The sequence below is a fragment of the Clarias gariepinus genome, chromosome 23 (genome assembly GCF_024256425.1).
Source record: "Clarias gariepinus isolate MV-2021 ecotype Netherlands chromosome 23, CGAR_prim_01v2, whole genome shotgun sequence".
Lineage (NCBI taxonomy): Eukaryota > Metazoa > Chordata > Actinopteri > Siluriformes > Clariidae > Clarias > Clarias gariepinus.
The window spans coordinates 14,380,052-14,403,200 of record NC_071122.1 but is presented as its reverse complement, the minus strand read 5'-3'; the positions used below and the strand labels follow the sequence as shown (position 1 = coordinate 14,403,200).

At 38.4% G+C, this 23,149-nt stretch overlaps 1 protein-coding gene across 3 annotated transcripts in view; it reads left to right on the top strand.

The window, feature by feature from the left end:
- Positions 1 to 23,149, top strand: part of ephb2b (eph receptor B2b) — a 154,622-nt gene that overhangs the window by 115,299 nt on the left and 16,174 nt on the right. The window contains exons 6-11 of one of the 3 annotated variants that reach the window (XM_053483769.1): positions 8,522 to 8,646; positions 10,053 to 10,215; positions 13,568 to 13,676; positions 14,457 to 14,521; positions 17,823 to 17,936; positions 18,012 to 18,280. In XM_053483769.1, the coding sequence (XP_053339744.1) occupies positions 8,522 to 8,646; positions 10,053 to 10,215; positions 13,568 to 13,676; positions 14,457 to 14,521; positions 17,823 to 17,936; positions 18,012 to 18,280 (845 nt within the window). Of the gene's footprint in view, positions 1 to 8,521; positions 8,647 to 10,052; positions 10,216 to 13,567; positions 13,677 to 14,456; positions 14,522 to 17,813; positions 17,937 to 18,011; positions 18,281 to 23,149 lie in introns of all 3 variants that reach the window. The other 2 variants (XM_053483770.1, XM_053483768.1) reach the window with 2 other exon arrangements.

The following is a 23,149-nucleotide window of genomic DNA, read 5'->3' as shown; positions in this document are numbered from 1 at the left end:
TATTACAACCGAAATCTTACTTAAAAACTAAATAGATTAGACCTATGTCCAATAACAAGCGGCATTCAAGTCAAACCGAAACTTATGATGAAATTTATCCTGCATGAAGTCATAAAGCCGACTGACATTTACAGAAGACTTGATGAGACTCTTAGGTGCAGTAAAACATTTGAATAGTGCAAACATTTTTAAGAAGGGTAAAACAATCTCAGTAAACGTGGCTTGAAGCCCACTGCATTCGATTACTTGTTGTCAAGTTGTGAAAGAGACGATTCTGTCTGTAGTAACTTAACACACTATCATTCTGGAACACCACTTGCACATTACAGGGAACTCTTCATGGTATTCAAACAGGAGTGAAACGCTGGGAAAAGTGCATTAGTTTGGCAGGGGTTAATTTATCAAAATAAAGAGAGTTTTTACTATTATAACTGTTATTCTGCACAATAAAAAGTCCCAGTTTGACTTGAACGCCTTTTGTACTATGGCAGAAATTTGATTATAGCAAGTTGGCCAGCAGAGTTTTAAGCATCATTATGCTGATTGACTGTTTTACTGCTGCATTTGATAAGCTGGTTTTTTATACAACAATCTTTGCAAGCACATATCTGAATCAAGTATTGACAATAACCAAAATAAACTGTGCCATATTGTTAGGGCAAAATTTATTATGTTTTTTTTTTTTTTTTTTGGAAATATCAAAACACATTTGTGAAAGAAAAACTAAATACTGGTTAACGTTTCCTCATTCTTCAGAAGTCAGCCACTATAGGGCATTCTGTGGAATTTTGCAGATGCCCTCAAATTTTTCTGCAATTTATTCATAGGATGACTGTTTGACAAAATGTCATTTCTTTTTCTCAAGTGGTCAAAGTGCATTTAGCTATAGTTTATTCTAGTGCTTTTTTTTTTCTTGGCCTAATGCTGTAGTTCAGGACAGCAGTTGCCATAACCATATGCCCAGTGTTGGTCATCCTGCCAGTTTTGATCTCCTGCCAGCTTTAACTCCTGCCACCCATTAGCTTTTCGTTTGAAAGTCTGGCATGTGCATATAGACTCATATGGCCCATGTGTCATTCGTCTGCCATGCTTCATATAGCGCTTATTTATCCATTCGTTCACCGTTTTTCAAGCCTACTGTTTGTTTAGACAATTCATTATCCTAAGGTGAATGTTAGCACATGAACCAGCTGTGGGTTAATACCTGAAGGAAAACGAATTAGGTTTTTTTTTTTTTTTTTCTTTTTTTTTATCGGGCGGAGTAGACATTGTGTGAACGAATTACGTTATTCAGAGGTGGGCCTGCTAATCTGGCTCAGCCGCTGTCGGGCACCAGCAGAAGATTTATGACTTAATTATCTCCAAAATTGCTTTGGCAAGCTGCTGCTAGGCCACAAGGACCAGTGGAAGAGCCCAGATAGAGAGGTGGCACACTGCTGAGTGGCTCGCACCTTCAGACGCGATGAGTCTAAGCGCTTCTGTCTTTCACAGCCATGACCTCAAGGACGAAATCGCTTCTAATTTAGCCCCCTTCATCATTATGTTTTATCCAATTAATACATATAATGGATTGTTCATCAAGTCAACAATGTTGTTTTGTAATGCTCGGAATGTTTAAGCCATCTAAATCTATACAATGTTTAATAAAAAAACACAAAAAGACCCCACCCCAATTACGAAATATATAATGGATGGATGAATGGATGGATGGATGGACTAAAAAATATCTCCTGGTATGCATAAAGATGCTATTGATGGTACATACGCGTTCAAAGACATAAATGACCTTAGTTTTATTTATAAGGGGCTTTTTTTTTTGTCTTGAGTCAAAATGGAAAATACAATCTTTTTTAAATGATAAATGTTAAAAGTTCAATGCTAAAAAAAAAAAAAAAAAATTCTTATTGTTTAGTTAAACTTTTACATGGTCAATTAAACATGGACAGAGCATAAGGGCCAAGCAGGAGAGGTGCTGGCAGTGGAGGTGCTCGGGTGGGATGGGGACAGAAGGTGGCAGCGAGGCCACATATGGAGGGTGTCAGCCGGGGTCAGGAGGGTGGCCGGGGTGGAGCAAAAGACACCTGGAGCACCAGCAGCAGTCATTGGTCTGCTTTAGCCAGTGGAGTTTATTCACATACTAGATGTCACTGGGGCAAAGTCGGAGCTGCGTGATTAGCATTAGCCAGAAATCCAGTCTTCATAAGTATGCAGAGTGAGAGACAGAATCATTGACTATGCACTCACCAGCACATAAAATATGCATTTAATTATGCAGTTCTTTACGGCAGAGCGAGTACAAATCCGCATGCTTGTTTTAGTTATAATTGTGGAAATCGAGCAATCTTGCAAATCAGTTGACATTTTCACATAATTTACATAAAAGCGTCAACATTTGCACACATGAACTCAGGCTGATTTAAGACGCTGTATTTATTATACTATAATTTCCCCCAGATTTATAGCATGGTGCAACAGTTATGCCTTTTCACCGTGTATTAGCCGGATCTAGCGGGGAAATAAATCACATACTTTTTGGACAACTTATGGATATTGTAACGTTCGTGTCTACAACTCTCATGATCCTGAGCCCGCGACCTCATCGCACGGCTTCCAGTTAAGCTCAGATCCGCTGCTCACTGTCACCTGATTATTAACGACACTCATCTGTTTATCATCATAGCGCTCACCAATCATCTGTGACGACTGCAAGCCTGCTTTCTGTTTACTCATTTAGTCTTGTCTAGTTTATGTCTATGTTTACCTTGTGCTTTTTTAACCGGAAATATCTGAAAAGCACTGAAGAAGCATCTGTCAAAGGTATCAAGTTATTAAACTCAATTTATTTGTCTTGTTCACTTTGGACTAAGGTTATTCAAACTGTTGCACTCAACTATGTAGAGAGTTGAGTTACAGAAGATTACAATTTGAATTGTTAATTTTGGCCATGATTCTATACTTCGGCTAAAGTTAATATATATTTTCAACAGCTACTTTAATGATAATTATTATTAATAATATGGGCTTTTTACTCTCTTCTATTGAGTCTGAGCCGTGCTGCACTGTTTTTCCATTTCCTGTCTGAGAGCTGTCCTACTCTCTGCTAATATAGAATATTTATCATTTTCAGTATTACATTAGTCATTTTCATGCGGTGTATATCCGAGCCAGTACAGTCTAGGACTGACGGACGTTCTTCAGGCATATTTACTGTATCATCAGCACGGGTATTCGAGCATCCCAGGGTGGGACAGGATTAACCACGTGTGCAGACAGACAGAAGTGAAAGTTCTATTTACTGGTGGTGCACATTTACATTCGACTGGAACACACATCAAAGCTGTGCACGGAATAGTAATAATGTTTATCTTCTCCAAACACCTTCTCTACATGCATGGCACATGCATCATGCCGGCTAGCTTCTAAAACGTGCATCAGGTTCTTAATAATTTTGTGCTTTTGCCAGTTTTTATTTATTTATTTATTTTATTTCTGGATGTATTTCAGTCCTTCTTTAAGCGAGTAGACTTTTCGATGAAATATTTGTGCATGTACCAGGATGAGAATATTAAACCCAGGAGAAAAAAGGTTCAGCATGTGATAACCAAGTAGAGGGTACTGCTTTCATTTTAGTGCCTGATGCAAATTATATCCATATGGCCAATTTTCTTTTGGAGATTAATGTTCTCTCTCTAAAGACCCCTTTGCCTAATCTTATACTGCTCTTATTACCTTGTTTGGTTTGTGTCGATTACAAACATAATTCGAGGGCTGTTCTGTAGAGTCGTGATTATCTGACAAGGGCACTTGTGACCTACATAAGGTGCAGTTCTAAGACACATCCTCTTCTACGCAATTCACAGCTAACATCCCCCTTTTGGCCTTGCTTCCTGATGATACTACATGTCTGGGAGTCTGGGAAAACCTATTGGATGTCAAGATGACCGAATTCACACTTTTCACTTTTGGGGATATTTAGATATTTATCCACTACTCATTTGGCCTAAATATTTGTGTCTCTCATTGGCAAAGCAATGATTCAATAATTATTTAAGGCAACAATGAATTGAGGAAAAAAATGAACAAACAAATGACGAATTCTCAGCATGAATTCACCTTGAAATGTATTTGGCTGGCAGCAAATAAAGATTTCTTTTCTGCCAGAAGTTACCGAGAAGCAGAGCCCTGCAGAGGGCATTAAATAAAATGCAAACTCTCTATAAGTGTCTGCAAGCTCCTTAAGCCTCTGAAGTGCCAATTTTTGAATTAGCTTATAGTGTGTATACGAGTCCATTAATACTTCAGTCTTTTCCAATGCAGATGGTTAAAAGCTTGATTAACTGAAATCGTGCTGCACTGTTTTATAGCACTGGAAACTCCGCGGAGACATAAAACCCACAATCCATTGCAGATGGGAAATAGGGATGCCTGCCAGACAGACATTTTCTCCGTGTTTTTTTCTTTCTTTTTTTTTATCTTCTGTGCTGGGAGTGCATGCAAATGCAGCAGCACTCCTGCACAGCTCAGACTGTGTTTGGATGGGAATCTCTGAAATGCAGGAGTGGCCACACAGTGAAGGAATGACATCTGCCTTGGCACACTGGGAAATCTGCCTTAGGGAAGACTTTACTGTGGAAGGAAAGAGGAGAATTTGTGAATGCTGACCTGATGGAGCTGCTTACAGCTACAGTCTCTCTAAAATCTCCCCCATCTCTGTTTGTACCCCAACCTGATTTCAAATAAGATCCACATGCCAGTACGAACTTTGATATTTTTAGACTGCTTTCTAGCATGCTTCTTTCTTCACCATTTCCCCTCTTCCTTATCACTCTGCAGCACTTCGTAAACTCTTAGCATTAGCCAAATGCAGGTCTGTTAGATTTGTTGACTTTTAAAGTGCCCCTTCGCCATGGGGCAAATGGAAAGGAATTTCCTTGAAGTAGAAATGCCTTTAACAGGCAATGAAAGCACATACAATAGCAGCTGTGTTTTAATAGTGGAGTCATTTACTTCCTGTGCCTGCTCTTCCAACCTGCTATAAAGTACCTATGTGGACTAAGACCAGTATAAATGTATAAAAGTGTTGTTGTTTTTTTTTTTATACAATATGGAAAAGTAGTCCTTTAAATGAGTATGGTGCAACTTGTCAGAGTAATAAGGCTGGAGGAATTTATTTAATTTATTTAGATGGATCCATGTCCTGGAAGTGGGTTTTGTATGATTACAAGAGCATGCTTCGTTAAACAAATGGCTTATATGGATGGAAATAGCAATATAAACTATGTTCTTCATTGATTAGGGACTTTGCTTCTTGGACGCTTTCGGTGAAAAGCTTTAATATTAATCCGCTGCTCTTTCACAATACAGACCAATATAGAACCTAATTACACCAGACTGTAAAATACGGAACCATGTCCATATTTTTTGCATTACATTGGACGTTTTTTCATCCTTTATTGGCTTTATGTCATATTTTCTTAATTTAATGAAATCTTTCGGGAAGTCAACATGCTCATGTTTCACAAGCCAAATTGGCATCTCAAGATAGATTTCATTAGAGTCTGCAGCTTTTCAACAGGAAACATGGGTAGATTCAACATAATTTTTTTTTTTAAAAGACGCCGCTTTCCTGACATAGCAGATGACCAATCCAAACGGTGACATGGTGGCTTTAGTGTTTAACACCATCACTTCCTGTCCCTCCATGGTTTCGCCCATGCACTGTGGTTTCCTCCAACAGTCCGAGAACATGTAACGTAGGCCAAATGTGTATCCTGGGATCGGTTGTAATATAAAGGTACTGTAAGGGTAAGGGTCCGTCCCTTACTACTACTATTGTACTACTACTTGGCAGTACAATACCTTAACCACATTGCTACCCCTGGCCTCTACACGGTATAAGCAGTATAGAAAATGCTTGGATGGATGGATGGAAATTTCTAAGCAAGTTGTTGTGAGCTTTTCTTTAGTCCAGTGACTACTTTTGTCACTTTTTTAAAAAGAATTACATTGCAGTAAAAGTATGACTATACAGACAGCCAATCATGTTGCATTTAGTATTCGAGAATGAGGACAGCGTAGTTAACATAATTCAATCCATGTGAAAAAATATGGAGCTTAAGCTTCATGGTTTTTAAGGATGGAGTTATTATTCACATCTCTCCTTACAAATTCATCGGTATGAAATCAGTGTGTCCTGTAGGATGATCGTTCCAGTGGTTTTGAACCCCCTTACCTAAAATTAAAAAAATGCAAAACCCCAGGCTCAGAAATAAATCATCCCCTGTACCATGAAGGAAAGTTGTGTAGAAAACCTGGAATCGTGCTTGATGAGAATATTGCACAAGCTATAATAATCTTTTTTTTTTTCTACTGGTTTCTGCATTGCCTTCATTTACCACTGTTGTCATAACAGTGGGGCTTTCCTGTAGTCTAAATCCTAATGCCCTCTGACTTGGTGTCTGGTTTCTTGAAATGACAAACCCTTGTAGGCTGGTGTGCCATTTCACTGTCAGAAGGAAATCTTTCAGTCGCGGCTATCCTGCTTCCTTGTTCGTTCATACTGGCATGTGTCCATCAATGTGAGCACATGTCCTCCTGTCTTTGTTTGCATTACTGTGGATTAGATTACTGGAGCAGGCCAGAGACCAGTGCACCAATGCACCAAGGGCATGTGTCAGCCTTTAATTAATATATATATGTATGTATGTATATATATATATATATATATATATATATATATATATGTATGTATATATATATATATATATATATATATATATATATATATGTATTCATATGTAATTATGTAATTGGAGACCCGTGGTAGCTCATTGTTGTGTGGTTTGACTTTTTGGACCTTTTAGACTGCCTTATGACAGCGAACAGATTTGGCGATACAGTTTAGAAATGGGAAATAACTTTAGTTACCAGGCTTTTAGATCTGCTAAGAGGGTTGATGTATTTTTGTAAGCCTCTGGATAATAGAGCTTAAGGAAGCCATTTATTATATGTCCAGTACAAATTACTGGCGTCTACATGGAAAAATGAATTTAGCAAATAGGATAAAAAGCTACAGTAAAGTAGTCCTTTAGTTGTGTAAAACACGCAGAAAACGTTTTAAAGGTTTTAAATGTGCTTTTTAAAGCCCATCGTTTTCTATTAAAATTGGACTAAAAACATTTCATTCGGAAATTAAAGCATGCCGGTGTCATAATTGTATAACAGTTTGTGATAAAATCTGATCAGAAAGTCAAAAAGAATGTGATGCTGTCAGAAAAGAGAGCATCAGTGTCTTTTTGACTTTCTCATCTGATCTTATCACTATATAAAAATCATATTACTGAAAGAGGCAGATGACCTTCTATGTTGACCTTCTTCTGCCCCTTTGCTAATATTATACCATTATGAATCAGCTACCAGTTTAAAAATGAATTTGGCTTAAAAAAAACAAAACAACCGAACGTCATGAGCACAAAGAGAAAGATTTGAGGCAAAAGTTTTAGCGAAAGCAGAAATCCACATTTGATTTTTTTTTTATTTACTTTAAATAAGCTATTAAATCATTCAATCAACACTAAATAAAAATATTATTGATTACAAACTGACAGTAAGTATACATAGGAATGACATATCCTCTTGCATATATTCTCTGCTCTTCAGGCTAAAAAAATCAAACCAACGATCTACAAACCCTAACCAAAGATGTAATTAATTTGTATCCAAAGCCATTTAGCACTTTAGCACCTCGGACCTAGCGCAGTGATAGTAGTGATAGGCTTTTCCAGTCGGAGGATTTCCCATGGAAGCACACGTGCCAGAGGAGATGCCTTTCTCTTTATGGGGCTCGGCCCTAGTGATGGCCGTGTGTGCACTCCGGGGGCCAGGGCCATAAATCCAGAGTCCTCCAAAGCCCACACAGATCCTACTGTGTCCTGCTGTTAAGCAGCCATTTCTGTCTGAACTGCTGTGCCATGTTTAACGACTGCAGAGAGCAGCCCAATCATTTACCTTGGCTCAAGGCCCTTTCTTATGGTGTCTAAGCACCCGCCATTTTCGGCTTTTAGCATACTTGTCCCTTATTAGAGAATAGGTTCGGTTTGCAAAATGAGTCTGGTTTTCTCTGGAAGAGGAAGCAGCAAGGGAAGCCATTCCTGGCATGTCTACGTGCTCGCTCCAAAGCACAGTGAAAAGTAGACCTGAAAACGATGCACAAGACTCAGTGACAAAGACATGACTGGAAATTCCCCTGCTCTGTTTATGTGGTTCAGTTCTGTGCTGTATCCTAAGTGTGTACAAGCTTAGTCACAAAGTCCTTTTTATCATTCTCCAGGACTGGAGCTGGATGGACTTTGTCACGCTATTTCCATTGTGTATGTGCAGTTATGGCTAGCTTTTTTAAACTGTTTGTGTAGCATGGCTATAATTTGATTGCAAACTTTCATCATGTGCTCACTGGTTGTATTCTCTGTCTCAGTGTGTCTCATTCCTTGCCTTTTTTTTTCTCTTTTGTTTTTTCCTTTAGCTCCCTCCACAGTGTCTATAATTCATCAGGTTAGCCGTACCGTGGACAGCATTACTCTATCCTGGTCGCAACCGGATCAACCGAACGGAGTCATCCTGGACTATGAGCTCCAGTACTATGAGAAGGTACTGGATCTGAATAAAGCCAAATTATCTAGTAATTAAGAATCCTTAGTGTTTGCAATAACCATATAAAATAGTTGTCTTCCTCATGTTTCAGATATCTTAATTAACATGCAATCATTCTGTGTAAATCAGCCATACCATCTCCAATAACTGAAATAACTGAACTCTAATATTCCACACTCAGTTTATGTATCTTTATTTGGAACCGAGTAAATCCTAGTCCTTTATCTTGCCTAGAAACTGCCACACAGCTAATGCCTCATTTTTATGCACAGGATATTAACACAAACAACATATGCATGCATCATTCCTCCTGTCTATATCCATAAGCACGGTGATATAGCAAAGCCGCTGAGGCAAACGCTGCTACAGTTTTTTTTGCTCGAGCAGTATAACGTTGGAGGGCTGGATTATCATGCAGTTGTATGTTTGAGGCTGTTGGCACATAGTTATTTAACTATTGATCTATTCAAGCTGATTGTTAACACAGTTATTCACTAGGACAGCAAATCACAGAGGGAAAACTAGTTAAAGCTGCTGAGGTTACATGCAGGGATTTGTGGTTAAAAAATGGAGCGTTGACTGAAGAAGAAAAAAACAACTGTATTTCAGAAAGAAATTCCTCTGTGTAAACTTCCAGTAAATGCACAGGATTTCATAAAGAGGCTGTCTCTATGCATTACTCGGATAGACACACAGCTATAGAAGCTCAGGCAGGATTTTTTGTCTACAGAGTAAAATCCAACCTTGAATGAAAAGTTTTATAGAGCAGATCAGGAGATAATGCAAATACGGTAACTAGATTTTTTCAAAATCACTGCTTCTGGCTAATCATACTGTAACACTATGGCTTGTGGAAAATGCTAGCCTTAACTAGTTAAATGTCTCTCAGTAATTTAATGATGTGAATTTAATAATTGGAGAGAAAGAGAGAGAGTCTCCTGAGCTCTGCTTTCTCCGTACCAGCTCTGTCCTCAGCATAATTCCTATCTCTGTTTTCGCTGTCAAAACAGCCTTTGTCATACTGCTGCAAAGCTCCCATCAGAGAAGCGAGAGATAGAGTTGACAGGAGCAGCCAAGTTTATCAGCGAGAACACGCACGCACACACACACACACACATTGCAGCCTAGCATCTCACATACATACAGGCGCACAGTCTCTCTCAATGACACACAACAAATACCACCGTTATCAACGTATCACTTAGCCAGTTCTGCTAGACAGCAATATGTAGCTCTGACACTTTCCCAGCTCCACCACGATGTCTGAAATAACAGTTAAAAGAAACACCATGACCACTGGGGGGGTTGTGCAGTATATTTATATTCCACCAGTGGGAAAGGTTTTCACGCTCGGTTCCTCTTATTTTCTTTCCACTTTTCTTCACCCGTCCTTTATCTCGCAGGATCAGATTGAGCATAACTCATCCGTTGTGAGGAGTCAGACCAACACCGCCATCATCCGCGGCCTCAAGCCAGGGGGAATTTATGTGTTCCAAGTGCGAGCGCGTACTGTAGCCGGGTTCGGACGCTACAGTGGCAAGATGTACTTCCAGACCATGACGGAGGGTAAGCAGCATGCTACAGCTCACAGTGATACTGTATGTGATGGATTATGGTGGATACTTTTGCTATGATATACAGGTTATTTTAGACCCACAGTCATCCTGTATCAGTTTATCAGACTAGTTTATAAACTAAATCTAAATGTAACCACACATTATTATTGACAACATATTGACATCTAACATACTGATTTTTGCAGCGATCGTTAATTTAAACATTCGCTTTATTACCTTAGTTTAAAACACAAAGTATGCTTATATGTTTATATTGAAATATTCACTATGTGTGAGGAGAAGCGTTTGAGACACGACATGGACTCATCACTACGAGCCTCAGTGAAAATGGCAAAGTATGGAATGGAAACATATTTAATGACCGACCAAGAAAAAGTTCAAAAGTCAACCATCAACTGGAAAATTTATGGCATTCTTAAGGGCCAGTATCGAAAACATTGACAGGAAAAAAAGTTCAACAATCAACAGTGCTCGTTACAGTGAGTAGCTTATTGCAAAGCTGAAGCCTAAACTTCAGATTAAACGCAAAGGACCGCTATCAAAAGACATTGTGAACTTGCATGACAATGCACGTCCGCACACTTTTGCCCACATTGTCGACACTAAAAAACTTTGTTTTGGGTGTTACTGCGTCCTCCCTATAGTCCTAAACTTGCTCCATTGGATTTTCCCTGTCTGGTCCCCTAAAAAGAAAAATTACGAGGACAAAGATTAACTTCTGAAGAAGAGGCGTAGACAGCGATGCATTCGCGACTCGCAGTTCAGCCTAAAACATTTTTTAATGAGGGAATACAAAGTGAATTGAAAAACTAGATGTATTTTTTTAAACATTAATTAGAATAAATTCTATAGCCAAAGCGCAAAACAATGTTTGCCTCACCCTCGTGCTTGGATGCACAAGCCATGAAGTTGGTGAAATGAATTGCAAAACATCAGAAGTAAATAATTGAACACTTAATTTGGTAGTATTTTCTGATCGGTGTTAATTTTATTTTAATAACTTTAAGAATTTCCATCCTCGCCCAGGTCTATGGTAACTAATACTGTAGATGTGATGTAGCTGGCTGCATAAGTTAGCTAAGTTAGTTACTGTGAGTAACATCAACATCAAAAAATGTTGATTACAAAAAAAAAAAATTATCAGCCAAATGAAAAATCTCGGGATTTCCTCGCTGCCTGCTCATCCAAACCTCACTCCACTAATTTGAAATCAGAGTGCCTACCTGAGATTGCCTGATTATTAAAAGAGTTCCATTTTGGCTCCTAAATATTTTGGGTTTAGAAGCCAAAGGCTCCTAAAGATTTATGTTTGTCTGGAGCCCTGCCCAGAATTTCATTATAAAATAAATCTTGGATGACACTGAAGATCACTTGTTAATTATAACAACTAATTCGGTATTCAACTTTAGCCCCTTTATCTGCACATTTTGCAGTCTTGGTAAAAATATGATGTTACTAATCATAGTTTTTCCAAGGTAACGTTACAATTATATGCTTTCATAGCTTTAGAAACACATTTTTAAAAATGACTAACCATCTTTAACAGAATCTAGTTTGATTTCTTTAATTTACAGCTAGTGCGGGGAGACTTCACCCTGTATCAGAAATGTTACTGTCTTTAATCATAACAATATATGTCAGCCTTGTCTCTGGCCAAAAAGGCCCATTGCTGCAATAATGTGGCTTTATTATTTTTATGACATAATTAACCCTGTTCATATATCAGCAGACATTTCTAACAGACCCTAATTCTATAAATTGGTGTATATTAGGGATGTAATTGAATAAGAGAATATTATTTGGAATAAAAAAGACAGGGTGTATTTTTTTTCTTCAAAAGAAGGACATTTGTTTGAGACTAAAGTTTCATTTTAATGCGAGCAGAAAATAAATAAAAGAACGAATTTATTCATAATGGGTTTTTTTTATCTCTGGTCAGAATCGCAGTGGATTAACTTAGCCTACTAAGCCTTCACGGCGAAACCGAATTAATAAATGAGTTATCGTGGGTACGTAGAAACACAAAAATAATAATTGTGGATTAACAGACAGACCCACATCTCTTTGAACCTCCAGCATTGTTGCTGAGGTTGAGAAACTCATAATCATAATCAGAATTCTCAGACGATGCCGAGAGGCTGACAATGACATAGTGGCAGCGTTCATATTAAAAAAAAAAGAAGGTGTCTTATATCGAATACAGCTACAGGTAAAAACATATCGTCCACTAAATAGGTACTACTATAGCGGAATTGCATTGCACCTCTTATATACATAGTAGATTCCATATATAGTACACATCATTTGCCTGTTAGCGTTTTCTTTTTTAACACACGGTATGTGGTTCAGCTCATCAACCTGGCAACGTTGAGTTCTGTTTACTCATAACAAGCCCAAGAGAATCGGAAGCTGTCTCCCCAGTCAAATTCAGCTGTGCCAAGCATCTAACGCCAGCCGCCCGCGCGTTGGCTGCGTCCCTGCCTCTGTAGGGTTTCAAGAGGGAATCAGCGGGTGGTTTAGCAAGGCTGTTGTGTCTGTGTGGTGCTTGGATAGGCTTTAATTAGGGTAGCCAGAGAAAAAGAGCGGGAGAGAGAGAGAGAAAGGGAAAGTTCCACACCCTCACTGCATCCCCAGCCGTCTGTCCCACACTGAGCACACACAGCTCAACTCAATCTCTCTATCGCTCAACCATATGCTAGGTGAGCTCTGCCCTCCAGGCATCCTGCACCATGTGAGTACACCCCAGGGGCAGTTTACGCTTTTGAGGGCAAGACTTGAAATGCTGCTGCTCTCACCTGTGTTGATCTGCAGCGTCTTTGCGGATCCTTTATTGCTGCAGGGTCGATCGGATTTAGGAGTTTGTGTGGAGGTGTTAAAACAAATCCTTGCTCAAGGGCTTTACTTTAGTGCTCAACACTAGCACCTTTGTGTCTTGTGCGTGTGTTTTTAAAGCGCCTCTAAAAGCAGGTTATTAGCATTAGAAGTTGCTGCTTTGTTTTGGTTTGTTTTCACATTTGCCAATTACAACAGACCTCCTAGGGCCATTGATGCATGATGGCAATAACTAATTTAGCAATTCTTTTTTTTGCTAAACACCCCCCTCTCACACACACTATATTTACTATATTTTAACACATAAGTTAATGTCACCCCTAAGCCCCTATCTTTGTCAGTTTTTAGTTACGAGTACAAGCTTGTTGTTGATTCACCAGCTCAGAATCCTTGTTGGTGCAAGAGAGAAATCTGTCACTTTTGCCGATGCACAGCCTGTACACTGCAGCATCCACAAGCTTTGGTTGGTAGGTGTAATGTAGGTGTTTTGTGTATGTGTGTGTCTGCAGAGGAATACAACACCAGCATACAGGAGAAACTGCCTCTCATCATCGGTTCAGCAGCTGCCGGACTAGTCTTTCTCATTGCTCTGGTGGTCATCATCATTGTGTGCAACCGGTATGTTCATTTTGCTTAAATTTAACTCTATCGTATATGTGTATCTCGCTTATATGGAGAAGAGATGGCACCAGGACGTGAAGAAGTCAAGCCAGGACACTGACTGTCTTGGGTCCTGTCATTCATGTGGATGGTTCTCTGTACATCTCTTTATGGAAACATCTCTTTGCTGGAGAAACAAGTCCGATCTGTAGAGGTCCCACCTCACAACTTACAGGACTTAAGGGAACTGTGACTGACATTATATATCAAATGACCACAGTTTAAAACGGGTCAATTTGACACCACAGAGACTGCCTAATCTAGCATAGTGTCCAGTTACCCGTTATTTAACTCAGGAATTATTAATTCTTTATAAAATAAACCAAAATAAACACATGCACTTTTTGTCCTATTGATCATAAATGTATCTAAAACATAAAATTTTTAAGTGGAATTCCTTCCCTGCTTATTGCATGTTTTAAAATGTAAAACATTTGTATTTGTATTTCACTATGTATTCCACTATGTATTTGTAGGGGTACAAATACTTTTGTTTTTATTTACTTTTAAATTTGAATAATAGCTCTTACAGGACAGAGGCCAGGTAGAATCAATCAAGGTACAAATCTGTTTCGCCCATTCTCATGAAGGGTGCCAATAATTCTGGTGTTCACTGTAGTCATTTGCTGTAAATTGCATCTGTGTGTGTGTGTGTGTGTGTGTGTGAAAGAGAGAGAGAGAGAGAGAGAGAGAGAGAGAAAGCACCACTCTGCAGCTCTGTGTGTTTTGTCTCGGCAGACGTGGCTTTGAGAGAGCGGATTCTGAATACACTGACAAGCTGCAGCACTACACCAGCGGCCACAGTGAGTGTCTTTTACTCTAATCCTCTATACACACTTCATCTCACGCACATCCTGGGCTCAAAACAGCCACTAGCAAATTTATTCCAGATATTTGTTTATTAATGATATTCATGCCTTTATTTGTATTTTTATCCACTTTCTAACTCCCATCTCATTCAGGACCGCATACGGCATACACGTTCCTGTTATTACTGCTGTTGTGTCTATTATTCTTCCAAAATAGTTTCATTTCCTTACCTTATCACAGTGAGAAAGAGAGACAGAGAGAGAAATCACTCCATCCACACAAGCCTTATCTGTAATATATTTGATTTATTATTTTTTTCCTGTAATCCCTGGTATATGACTGTTTATGGATATTTTTGCTCATACAATTTAATGATAAGTTCATTCAGCTGAGGTAAGTTCATACACAGCCAATGAGGTAATAAAGATTGTAAAAAGGTAATAAAGCAATGAGGATATAAGATCAATCCCTTTCTACTTGCATTAATTTCTATTTATGGTAATAAACATTTCATTATAACTTATTAGAAAGTAAGATGCATTAAATTAAGAGACTCTCCCCCTCCCTCTCTCTCTCTCACACACACACACACACACACACACACACACACACACACACACACAGACATGTACGCACATTCCATTATAAAAGATTTTTTTTCTTTGCCCTTTCTTATGAATTGAGGAAGCATTTGCTTGATGTAATCAATAGCCCGGGTTTGCAGTAAACAACATATTTATGGGGGGGCGTTCCTGGCTGAGCGTATACCGGTGAACTCTGGAAAGCCGAGGCCAGCATTCATCCATTAGCATGGAGCGACAGAAGGTGCCCTCCATCTCTCTCGCTTTCTCTTTTTCACTCGCAGTATCTGTTCAGCTATTTACGGTACCACTCAGACTGATGGGCGAGGTTAAACCATTCCCGTCCCCAGCGTGACCCTTTAAAATTGTCTTCGGCTGATAAGCTGCTCAGTTCTCTGTCTCTCGCCGCCGACACATTCTAGAGACGATCTAAAAACGAACATTGTTGTGCGATCACGCTGAAATGACACATTCTGACCCCGTTCAGATCTTTTTCCGTTGTTTATCTTATTCACTTTTCCTGTTTCTGGCAGACTCACAGAGAGCTGCACAAGGACAAACATCATTTAATTACTGTATATCCTGTACATTATTTGCCTTTTTATGAATATTTTTATGGTGCCAGCCTGCATGGTTTAGCTGTGGGGTTTTGTGGATTGGTAATATGAAAAAGACCCAAAAACTATGCTTTCCTGCTAAAGCACCATGAGACAATGTGAATAATTGTTTTTCCAACAGAAAAGCCAATTCACTGAAAGGGAAGACACAGGACATGAAAGCCGTATGTGCTTCTGGTAGAAGTTACTTCTGCTTTGTGCTGACTTGACCTGTAAATTCTGTGCTCGTTGAAAACAAGTGGGTGCGACCGCAGCGACTTCGGTTTAAAAAAAAAAATAATGAAAAATGAAGAGATTGATTATGGTTAAGTATCTCTTTCACCCTTTTGCCTTTGTTGACTTTTTTTTCTCCACTGCCTGCTGGATTTTCTTGTTAAAAATGTTGGCATCTCTACAGAACAAAGTGTTAACACCTGTAGTTGTCCCATAGGACCGTTCACGGTTATGTCAGCGTCCCTGTCTGCACTCACAATTACAAATAATCAAATGGATTACAAATCCTAAAATCCTCCAGTCACAAGATTCACAGCACAACTATGTCTGTTCCAAATCACCAGATTTCTGTGTACACACACCTGTTATTAATTTCCCCATACTCAATGAACCCAGACTTACAAAAATATTCTTCGAAAAGTCCCACTGAGCCGTTCTAATAATCTCTCTCTCTCTCTCTCTCTCTCACTCTCTCTCTAGTTTTGGTTTATTTAGCTCAAGTCGTCTTCGTGTTTAGTCAAGTAATTTTTGCTTTTTTGCCAAACCTAAACTTTATCACATCTAATAAAACATAAACCTGTCATCTGCACGTCATGACATTTATACCACGATATAATTTCCAGAATTAATTACACACAATGAAAACGGTGCACTGTATCCGTCAACTTTGACAGGCGCTTGAGAATATGATGTCACCATCATCATGTTATATATAAGTAGGGAATAAAACACAACAGGAAAATAATCCAAGAATCAGGTGGGACGATGAATAAGGACACGACACACAGTGGTTTATTCCTGTATCACATCTTATTGTGTATTGTTACCATGGTAAGCAAACTATAGTATGTAGTTATAAAAATAGGAAAGACATAAATATAAATCTGGGATTTGCTTTGAAATTACCACTACTCCTATAAAAAAAACTAAAACACCTTTCAAAAATGTAACATTGCTGCGGTATATTAAACATAGTGTTTAATAGTGTTTTAGTGCAGAACTTGGTACATGGTAGTTGTAATGAATTATAACACAGGCACTGATGTTGTATCTGTAGCAACTAATAAAAAAGGGCCTGTGTCAAAGTCAAGTAAACATAAAGCATTATGGTGACGTTATAAAGTAATACGCTTGTGTTTTATGAGTATGCAGACTAATTTCAGTTATTTATGCAGGCTTATTTAATGTATTATGTTATTTTATGGATGGTATATAAAACATTAGTAGTCATTATGTACATGTGTACCGAGTGTATTATGAAGATATTCTGATTTAAATTACGTGTTAGTACATTTGTTTTGGGTTATAAAAGAAATCTGCCCTTCATGTCATTGTTTAAAGTGTAATGGTCATCAGAAAGAGAAATGTATGCATAATTAAAACCCTGCTTTAGTAAAATATAATAGTTATGCATGGAACTGGAGACTATTCTTTTGTTCACTCTTTTTTTTTCTTATCATCATCATCATCACAGTGTTAATATTCATTTTTGTTACCATTCCCATGGGTTTTTAATTTTGCCCCCATACCTGAGGAAAATGGTTATATTACGTTTCGCTATCTAGTCTGTCCATTCCAATAGCCCCAGAGCTTTTCCCAAGAGGACGAGCGCACAATAGTTATTAAATTGAGGTGCTTGAAGGCTCTGAAGTCTTTCTCTGCCTTCAAAGGCTCTTTGAAATGTCAAAATCGGAAATGACCTATACGGTCTCAACCATGACGCGTTACATCTTAGCTCCCGAAAGCCTGTCACACCCCAGTAGCTCCAGTCAAACCAACTTTATATGCAGCGTTTCCTCAGTCACTATTTTACAATGAAACCAGAGAGAGCCTCCTGAGCTTTATATATCATCAGAAGTTCTTTTTCTTCCAAGTGTCACCAGGAATGAAGATCTACATCGATCCGTTCACTTACGAAGATCCCAACGAAGCAGTACGAGAGTTCGCCAAAGAGATTGACATCTCATGTGTGAAGATTGAGCAGGTCATCGGAGCAGGTAATATAATGAAAGTATAAGTTATTCGCTTACAGTAATTACTTTCGTTTTAATCGTGAGATTACTTATTATTAGGCCAACGTCTTACATTCTTAGGGGAGTTCGGGGAAGTGTGCAGTGGCAACCTGAAGCTGCCAGGAAAGAGGGAGATGTTTGTCGCCATAAAGACACTGAAGTCGGGTTATACCGAGAAACAGAGGCGAGACTTCCTGAGTGAGGCCAGCATCATGGGACAGTTTGACCATCCTAATGTCATACACTTGGAAGGAGTTGTCACCAAAAGCAGTCCTGTGATGATCATTACCGAGTTTATGGAGAATGGCTCACTAGACTCTTTTCTTAGGGTGAGTATATGATATTCACAGTATTAAATCTTATATACACATAGAATGCACTTCTATTTTTTTTTTCCTTTTTTTTAGCTTAAGACATAAAAAAAATATGGGGCAAAGAGTTCAAAGGATTCTAGTCTTGTATACCTTATACATATTCATATTATGTCTGTTATGCATTTTTTAAATGTTCATAATTTACTTATGAGTATACATATCAAGTTGTACCATTATGTACCATTATTCTTAAAAAAAGGTTTTGTGTTATTTCCTATAAAATATATAAACAAATATAACATAATAGATTATTAAAATTATCATTTTAAATAACAAATCCTTTTAAAACTCAGATTTCATTTGGTTTTATCAGGAGATGATAGAAGGGAACACTTCAATTACCCTTTAAAAAATGTCTTTTGGGTGATTCCAGCATTATGGATGTGACATTTGGACTCATAATAATGGTAAACAAAAAGCCTCAGAGCATGGACATGCTTAGTGTCCGTGAATTACTTTGTATAACTTTTAATGCAATCTCTTCAGCTAAAAAAAAACAAATAAATCCTATATGCCCATTTACATCCTGAAAATAGAAGGCAATTTTATTCCATTATGGAGGTGACGTTGACTGAGCAAATGTTTGTGAGCGAGAAGAGAGAGTGCAGAAGTTTTCTGCAGACTCTGTAGAATCTTCAAAATAATTGCAGAAAGCATTGCACTTTAAAGAAACACAAACTGTAGGTTTAAAATTGGATCTGTGTGCATGGAGTTTGCATGTTTTCCCTGTGCTTGGTGGGTTTCCTCCGGATACTCCAGTTTCCTCCCACAGTCCGAAGATTAGCAGGTTAGGCTGTGTGTGTGTGTAGCCTGCGATAGACTTCTGGTGTTGCAGTATGGTTTGGTAGAAACTCTATGAATTATTCCTACTTTTTCCCTCATGATAGTGTTGACCTTTGCATGGAATTGCCCTTTTAGTGAATGAACAAAAAGCACATCAACATCATGTCTACGTCATGCATTAATAAGTTCATATGGAGTATATCAACATTACTAACGGGATACGTTGACACCATAATAAATGTACTTGTGTCATCTCCCTATGTGAATCTAATTTAAGATGAATAGGGCTTATACAGTATAAACTAAGTTGGCCTGAAAGCCAACTCCTAATTTTGGGAATAAAAGCCGAAAAAAACAAATGTCACAACAAGGTCAAATTATAATGTATTTCTTTTTGTCATGGGAACATTTGGCACATTGCAGCACACACACCCATGGACACATACACACACAGAATGATTCGTTTACTGTATGCTTAAAGAGATTACAATGTATTTTACATCAAAGATACTATTATCTGTCAAGCTGTTAACAAAAACAGAAGGACAAATCCAGCAGAGATGTTGTATTCAAATCCTTTAAATCCTTTCAAACATTCAAAGCCCAAGCACACACGAGTATGGCAAGAAACAGACATGCAACTGAATTCAAATCCCTCATTAGCGTGTTGTTGCATATGTGTGTGCACATCAATGTGTATATATATAAAATGCCTCGAGCTTATTTACCACCGTGTACATCAGGTAATCCCCCTCAGGAGGCTCTCTTTAATGCGCTATTGGCACTTTTCAACAGGCCTCCCCACTGTGCACATGTAGCACTCCATATTGATCAGAGCAGTCTAATAGGCTCTAGAGTCTTTATATCCAATGTTGCCAGACTGACATTTGCTTTGAGACTGTGCTTTATGTAAAGGGACTCCACTGTTCTTCAAATGGCTTGCTTTTAGTGTTAAGGTAATGGTAATATGCTGACCATGTCAAAGATACACTTGCACATGACATGACAAAAGAAAAATGTTCATCATCGAGTGGCATGATATGGCCCAATCCAACGCTATTGTTTTTGAATGACGGTATGTACATAAGTTCATAGTTATAGTTAATCTCATCTTAAAGTTGAATTTTAAGTTACCGTTATGACTCATTTTATAGCTGCTATAAACACTCATTCCCAAAAAGTCAGTCGGAAAAATACAACTTGTCTTGTTACTAAGAAACTGGAGAACCACGTGAACAGAATTGCAGCTTGCACTGTTGTCAGCGTCGCTCTTCTAGCAAATTAATCACCTTCAGGCCAATCATATTCAAGCAAGCATCAGCTCTTTGGTATAACTACCCTTAACGTACATTGTGAAACACATTGATTCCACAGAGGAAAAAATATTTGAATCATAAATCATGTGCATTAAAAGAGGAAGTCAAAGTATACGGGTTCAAAGTTAAGTCCTCTTTCTGCACAAACTCATCGTGAAGTTTGGCTGACAGCGATCATCTTTCAAATCCCAGAGAAATGAAACAGGGTTGGAAATGAGAGGAGGTTACATTCAGGAAGAAAGTCACCGGCTCTGGCAGCCGTCATTTTTATTCGAGTCACTGGGGGAAAGCGTGAATGTTGAGAAACGTTCATCAATGTTAATTCAGTGCGTTTGAAGTTTAGTGGAAAACAGGCTAATGTAAATTGGGGGACATGGTGGATTTATTTTTCTCATTAGTATAGATTTACCTTTGAGCTTTCATAAGCAGAAACTTATTTTAGACCTGACACACAGACTTAAGGCGTGTCAGGAAGGTAAATGATAAGAAATTAGACACCGCTGAGAGTATGGGGCACAAATGAGGCAAGATAAACTAGGGAACAGTCCAACATTTGCAAAGCATTTGTCTGAATCAGCTTGATTCTGTTTAAAGGCAGAGCGGTTCATTGGTAATTCAGAGCTATTCAGAAGTCCTTGAGCAATGCCTTTAACCCTAAACTGCTCAGCTGCTTTCTGTTTCAATTGTAAGTTGCTCTGGTTTAAAAAACAGCCACCTAATGAATAAATGTAAACGTTTGACTTTGAGTGCAGGCTTGCAGCTTGCTAATCACTATTCATTTGAGTTCATGTTGAAACATGAAACATGCACAGGCCATGCTTTGACGGTCTCCAAAATCTTGCTCGACGGTTTTTAAATGGCATCGGGTACAGTGCGATGGCGTGCAGTTACAAATGCACACACGTGCCACGTTATCCTGTTTTTTAAGGAATTCTTTGTACTTCTTAGATGCAAAGCTTCCAAGCACATAAGGAACATTGTAAATTCCATGCACACAGACCCTAAAGCAGGAATCGAACCCGGACCCTGGAGGCGCAAGGCGACAATGCTAACCCCTAAGTCACTGTACCACTATATAAGTCAACATCCATCTCTAGTAGAAATCAATTATTAACACAAATGCTGTAGCTGAAGTTGAGAAGCCGTCGAAGACAGAACTCTAAATGCAGATAAGGTTATAATCTGGTACAGATACAAATTCTGGCCTTGCTTTACATGTAATTGTAATGAATGTAAAATAAGTATTAGAAAACTTTTTTTTTTTTCTGAGTACTGTAGCTCATATAATGTAGACTACATGGCTTTACTGAGTTTACTTTGGAATCGTTGTGTAAGCCTTTGTTTTTACATGTGTAAAAGCACTTGTGATATCTTGTCTGTGGAATAAAGACATCATGATGTCAGAGGGAAGGCATGCAGCTGGGAAAAAAAAAAACAGTTGTATGAGGTCCAAAGGTCTACTTTTTCATTTCTCAGACAAGATACATTCTTTAGGAGTACAAGTTAACTTGTTGATTATTTATGGAAGAAGTCACTCCAAAGAGAACTTTTGTTTTAGTCGTTCACACAAGCTACATTAATCATAGTTGGAAAGATAAGAAGTGGGACAGTTAAGCAAGCAGGGTAAATATACCCTAGTCAAAAAATATTTCTGATAATAAAAATTTACAGTCTAGCATCCAATGTTTTTTTCCTTTTAGGGTTAATTAAACGTGTTTTCTTGTATCACTTTTTATGTGTAAAGGTGTGCATATGACATAATGTTTTTGTAATTCCACACCTTTCCTCTTCCTGAAAGATGCATTAAGTTTTTTTAGAGATAAACAACAATGTTAATAGGCTAAGGTCCTTGCACAGCGGCACAGCAAATTACATTATCAGCAACACTGTAAGAAAGAGCACATTTGGAGCTGCAGTTATAATCACAATACAATCACATTTCTAAATCCTAAAATAATAATGTTCTGACACTATGAAAACTCACTCACTCACTCACTCATCTTTTATACCACTTTATCCTTATTCAGGGGCGGGGGGGCCTGGAGCCTATCCCAGGAGACTTAGGGCACTAGGCCGGGTACACCCTGGACAGGGTGCCAATCCATTACAGGGCACACACATACACACAAACTCACACACTCATTCACACATTTGGGAATTGAGCATGGCCAGGAATCAAACCTGGACCCTGGAGGTACAAGGCGACACAGTGCTAACCATTATACCACCGTGCCTCCAAACTATTGCTGGTAAACTGGTTAAACTGAATAATCATGCAACCGCTAGCTTAACATCTTTGTTTAATCAATTAGAAGCGAGTGAATTAATTTAAAATCTAAACTAAAACTTTCACCAACCTAAGAGGTGTTCAAAAGTGCTTTCTTTGAGCTACTTACACTGCTATCTTTTAAAACAGGCATTGCAGCACATGGCATTTGCTGAAAGCATCATAATATGTGTGTAGCAGCACAGAAACACTCAAAATGCCACATCAGGATCAGTAACAAAGACTTTCCTTTAAAAGTCTTAAAAAACTACATATGGTGTTGTAAAAAATGCTGAAGCTGGCCAGTGGGTGGGTGATCTGTACTACAAATGGAATCTAACCAATAAATGTGGGGTGTAACACGATGTTATTATCTGTAGCAATATTCAAACTGGAAAGGACATGACTTTTTTGATATTAAATTTAAAGCCCCCAGAAACACTAAGAAACAACAAATGC